Source organism: Vollenhovia emeryi, unplaced genomic scaffold (assembly GCF_000949405.1).
Source record: "Vollenhovia emeryi isolate VEMERY1.0 unplaced genomic scaffold, V.emery_V1.0 DF939221.1, whole genome shotgun sequence".
NCBI classification, from domain to species: Eukaryota; Metazoa; Arthropoda; class Insecta; order Hymenoptera; family Formicidae; genus Vollenhovia; species Vollenhovia emeryi.
This window is the reverse complement of record NW_011967145.1, coordinates 145,201-150,035: the sequence shown is the minus strand read 5'-3', so window position 1 is coordinate 150,035 and position 4,835 is coordinate 145,201. Positions and strand designations below refer to the sequence as shown.

General features: G+C 46.4%; 1 protein-coding gene across 6 annotated transcripts in view; it reads left to right on the top strand.

The window, feature by feature from the left end:
* LOC105560781 (pleckstrin homology domain-containing family G member 5) overlaps positions 1–4,835 on the top strand; it is a 161,855-nt gene that overhangs the window by 41,146 nt on the left and 115,874 nt on the right. Inside the window, exon 1 of one of the 6 annotated variants that reach the window (XM_012010186.1) lies at positions 705–954. The exons of 1 other annotated variant lie outside the window; for it this stretch is intronic. Coding sequence is in view for 1 of the 5 variants with exons in the window: in XM_012010190.1 (XP_011865580.1) it covers positions 2,139–2,144 (6 nt within the window). In the remaining 4 variants the exon portion in view is untranslated. 4 more of the 6 variants (XM_012010187.1, XM_012010184.1, XM_012010190.1 and 1 more) reach the window with 4 other exon arrangements.

The following is a 4,835-nucleotide window of genomic DNA, read 5'->3' as shown; positions in this document are numbered from 1 at the left end:
GCTGAAATATTTCGATGCTGTGTGGGACGCGATGCAAGATTAAGGTCCAGTTTCACAAACGTCGGTTAACTGTTAATCAGAGTTCAGTCGACTTCCTATCTTTCTCTATCTTGTTATCCAAGAAGAGACAGAGGATCAATTAACCATGGGTTAGCGGTTAAACGACGTTTGTGAAACTGGCCCTAAGAGTGTACATCTTCTTGCTTCTTCTTCATCTCCAGAAAGGAGTCTTTACCGAACTTTTAGGACCCGCTCGGCCACGGCGTGCGCCGACGTGTCGAATCGGACGAGCACTGAGTCGGCGAATGACTCACTGTCGTAATCGTTTCGCCAATTCCGTGTAACCACACTGCGGCTATAATTGAGCGCCACTGCGGTTGTGCCCCTCTCCGTACTGTGTAGTGTGTCTTGTCCTTGTCGACGGCTCGCACTCGCGTTTTTCCCTCCCGCTCGCGCCTACTCTCTCACGTGCTTCTCTCTCCCTCCGTCTCTCCCTCCGCGGGCCAGCAGAAACCGCTTATCGAACCTCGCCTCACCTGTCTCCTTAATTTCTTGCTTAGTCCGCCGCCGCCGCCGCAATTTTTGCGCTCACGCGACGAGGCGCTCGCCCGCGACCGGAAGCGCGAGGAGAGCGGGAGGTCGCGATCGGGGAAAAAATCGCTGTCGCGCGTGTAACAATGAAACGCTCGAGCGATAGATAGCTGGCGGATCCGCGAGATCCGACCTGCCTACTGGATTATCTCTCGCGACTCGGAGTCTTGGCCACTGCGGAAAATCTGATCGCTGCTGCACGCGGAAAATCCAAGTGGCTGGGGGAGACACTGGACAATGTGCAGTAGAGGCTATTAGTGCGGAAGTGAAATTGTTGTGTTCCGGTCTCGTCGAGTGTCGCGAAAGTGATATCGAAGTCGATTTAATTGATCCAATTGATCTTAACGCCCTTATCTAATCGAGGTGATTTTAGGATTCGTTTCTCAGATCGGTTAGATTCGCTTTAACACGTATACTGCATCTCGTTGCTTCGGAGCGAGAACATTGCTGTCGCCGAGTGAGATCGATCGATGTTGGGGGCAGCGCGGAGATAATAAATCGAAGCGTTCTGATTAGACCGGAGCCGCCGCTGCCGCTGTCGGCGGAAAATGAGATAATGCCGATAAGAATCACCGACTGACACGAAAGAAATGGGTGAAGTGCGACTCGGCAAGAAAGTACGAGGAGAACTTCTTTTCGCATTTAATTCATTCCTCGGCTCGTTGAGGGCGGCCTTTACGTTAGGCGCCTCCGAGGAACAGGTCTTATCGGAGCGCTGATTAAAAATACAATCTTAACAGGCTCGCGTGCAATCTTTGCATAAACAAAATTTACATTACACGCTAATTATTCGCCATCGGCGCTGTTGATCTTATTCGTACCCGTTGATACGGAGAACAGCTGCACGAGGCGCATAAAAAGTCGTCGGTGTCTCGTTACGTTTATGTTCCGCGAACAAGTTGATTTATCCGCAAATAATTAGAAGGGATCGGATAATACGCGAAGAGTCAGTGATGCAAGTCCGTAGTAGAAATTCGCGCGGGCCAGCTCTCCGGCTTGCGAGAGAAACTCGGCTTTATTATCGTGGAGTTTGGACGGGATCTTACGCGCGGCCGTTCTCATCTCTTTTTTTTCATTCGATATACGCTCCGTTTGTTTATCAGCTACGTGGCGTTATTATCAGCCAGCAGTAATACCGAGCCAATAATGAAGCGGCACCTTCGTCAGTTGCCGAAGCGCGGGCCTTATCGTCGCGTGTCACATCGTTCCGCTCCAGCGGTCGTCCGGGAAAAACGAAGCCGCGAAGGAAAGCGATAAGGAAGGGAGGGAAAATCGCGAGCTGCTCCGAGAACGGCTTCTTTTCGTTATCGATCGCGATGCGCATGTAATGCAAATTGAATTAGTGCCAGTGGAATATTACGATGCAACTACACGTATACGCGGCGATAACAAACGGCCTCGGATCGGCTCGGTGTGTTCGTTATCTTGTGAAATTAGCCTCGCAGAGGCTGTGTCTTTAATAAAGGCCTGATTAGAGGCGGCGGTATTTACTCTAGTGGAGTGTAGAAACGCGAGTGTGTGGCGCGAGCTCGCGACTTTGCATCGGAATGACGGTACGGTATCCCGCCGAGAAATCGTAATTCTTACAATTTTTGCCCAATTAAAAGCGTCAATCAAATCCTTGTGAAACGCGCAGCGAAATGCTCGTCCGCGCGTGTCGCATTTTTCCGACTAATTATGCGCGCGATCGGGGAGAATTATTGGAAGTACCAGTGATTGTGTACCTTAATTATGCGGATTTTAATGCGGGCTCAAAATCACCGGTGGTCTTCGGGTCGATAATAAATATAAAATTAGCGCAGATGTCATTTTCCCGCGCGACTGATCATAAAATAATGATACGACGGTCGTATAACGCGTGTATAATAACGAATAATAAATATAATATATAAACACGACGAGTGTGCGTTGCGGGGCAATTTTAACGTCAATCGGATATCACGGCGAAATTTCCGCGACCCGCGGAGGCTCGGGATCGAAGTGAAAGCTTGAACAACATAGCGAAATGTCGCGCAATCGCGATAAATTGCCTAAAAGCGTTTCGAACTCTCGATCCGGATGACATAACGCAGTAAAAGCGACGTTCATATTGCCGGTTGCTGCTTATATTTCCAATTCGCAAGAATTTAACCGATAAACCGAGCGACATTAACACGGCAAGAGGGGAAACCCCGCGAGCTCGGGCGGCACCCTTTGATGTGGATTTTTTCCCAAGTTTCCCCCAGCGTCTCGTTCGCGGCGGAAAGAAAAGTCGAACTAATAAAATCGCGCTTATCCCGTCCACGTTTTACGCGGTCGTGCGAACTGGCTGTAAAAACGGTCGACCGGATCCGCGCGACGAGAGAGAAACGGAGACTCGTTACGAATCAAACGTAATACGCGATCGAATATTCCGCCTGTACGGGGTGTCGTACCGTTGTCGATAAACCGTAACCCTGACCGACTTGCGGCGCGATCGACTCTGCACGCCGCGACAAAAGAGAAACTTTAATTGATGAAATTATACCGGTGGAACGCGCGCGGGTCAACTTGTCGCGGGGCCGTTTGTGTAAAGCAACGCGAGTCGCGCCGACTTGGTGCCGGTAATTATTGAGGTCAAATAACCGCGAAAATGATACGAAAATTATCGACGATAAGGGAAGATATCTTTCCACGATGATCATTTAATTTAAAAAGTTTGCGTCAAGATGTTCACTTTCTTCCCGGGGCGGCGAGAATTTTCAATTTTCACGACAATCTAGATTGAAAGTAATGTACAATGTACAAAAACTATATTGCGCGCTACGCGCTCGCGGTCTAGCGAGATGGCTTTTTAAATTGAACCTTTTTATCGCGCACGTATAAATCGTACGGATTTGCGGATGGTTATCGAATTAATGAATTCAATATCGCGCCAGTGTTCGCGTCGGTGTATGTGTCCAAATTGCAGTCTGTCCCAGCGACTCATCTCCAATTGATTCCACCGAAATGGTGCTCGTCAAAATTTTGCTGCGTGGGCTTGCACACGAGTATCCATAAGAAAGAGTCAAATGTCACGCTCGATCAATTAAAATGATATTTTGCGCACGTTCGCGCCAACTCGCGGGTTGAATCGCTCGCGCCATTATCGATCATTCAATTTTTCAACTGCGTTTTGATCGCTCTACGGTATCCGTCTAATCGTACAGGCTTGGCGCACTAGCGGAACAAATCGTTATGTAACACATAACGTGTAATTTCATGATACATGCGACAATCGCGTGATAACGTATTATCTACACTGACTCGTGGAAAATATCTATTCCCATACTTATTCTTCTAGAGAGCGCAAGTTGTAGACGCAAACAAACGCTTGAACGGGTGAAACAGATATCTGAATACACTTGTCAATCTGTTCTAGCAATTTTGATACAATTTATCGATTACAATTGCTAAATTAGAAACGAAGGATAAGTCGGGTCTTAAAAATACAATAGGGAAATATGAGAGACAGTAATATCAATAAAATAACACTGATGGTGAGTTTAGATTCGGTTTATTTTAAGCTCGTTTTAAATCTACCAATGACACTAGAGCCTACTCTGGGAGGGAAAAGACGGCAACCCATTTTGGGGCCCGCAATTGGTAATCGAATTATTTGGATTGTTGGTCTACTCTGGGAAAAATTTTGACCGTTTCTTTTTTGCGGTTAAGCAACGTAACATTTCGGTTAGCGTCTCTTAGGTGAAAATTATCTTTGCGTTACTGAAATATCGACAGAACTAATTGAGAGAATTTATTAGTGTTACTTAAAAATCTTGCATATAGATAGAACAGCTAATTGCGATTTTTAGTTACGCGGGGTAAAATTCGTAAAAAATTCGAGTGTTACGAACAGTCCAAATAATTCAATTACTAATTGTGTGGGCCCCAAAATGGATCGCTGTCTTTTTTCCCCCCAGAATAGAGTCAGATTCTGGTTAAAATTTTACGTTTAATACAAAGGATTAGAAACACACACATATATGTATAGAATATTAAGGTACACGCATAAAATACATTCATTCATACGTATATTATATAAATATCATATAAAATTGTAAGCAAAGTTTGAAATTTGCCGATTGTTTGGGGCGCAAATTTGAAAGAAAAGACGGCCAGTCTTCTAACTAAAATAACGAAAGACTGTTGCGTCGCGCGAACCTGAAAGTTTCGAAGGAATTTGATATAGATATCGCTCGCGCGAAATTCATCCGAGCGAGCCGGGTCTGGCCGGGTCCCCGGCG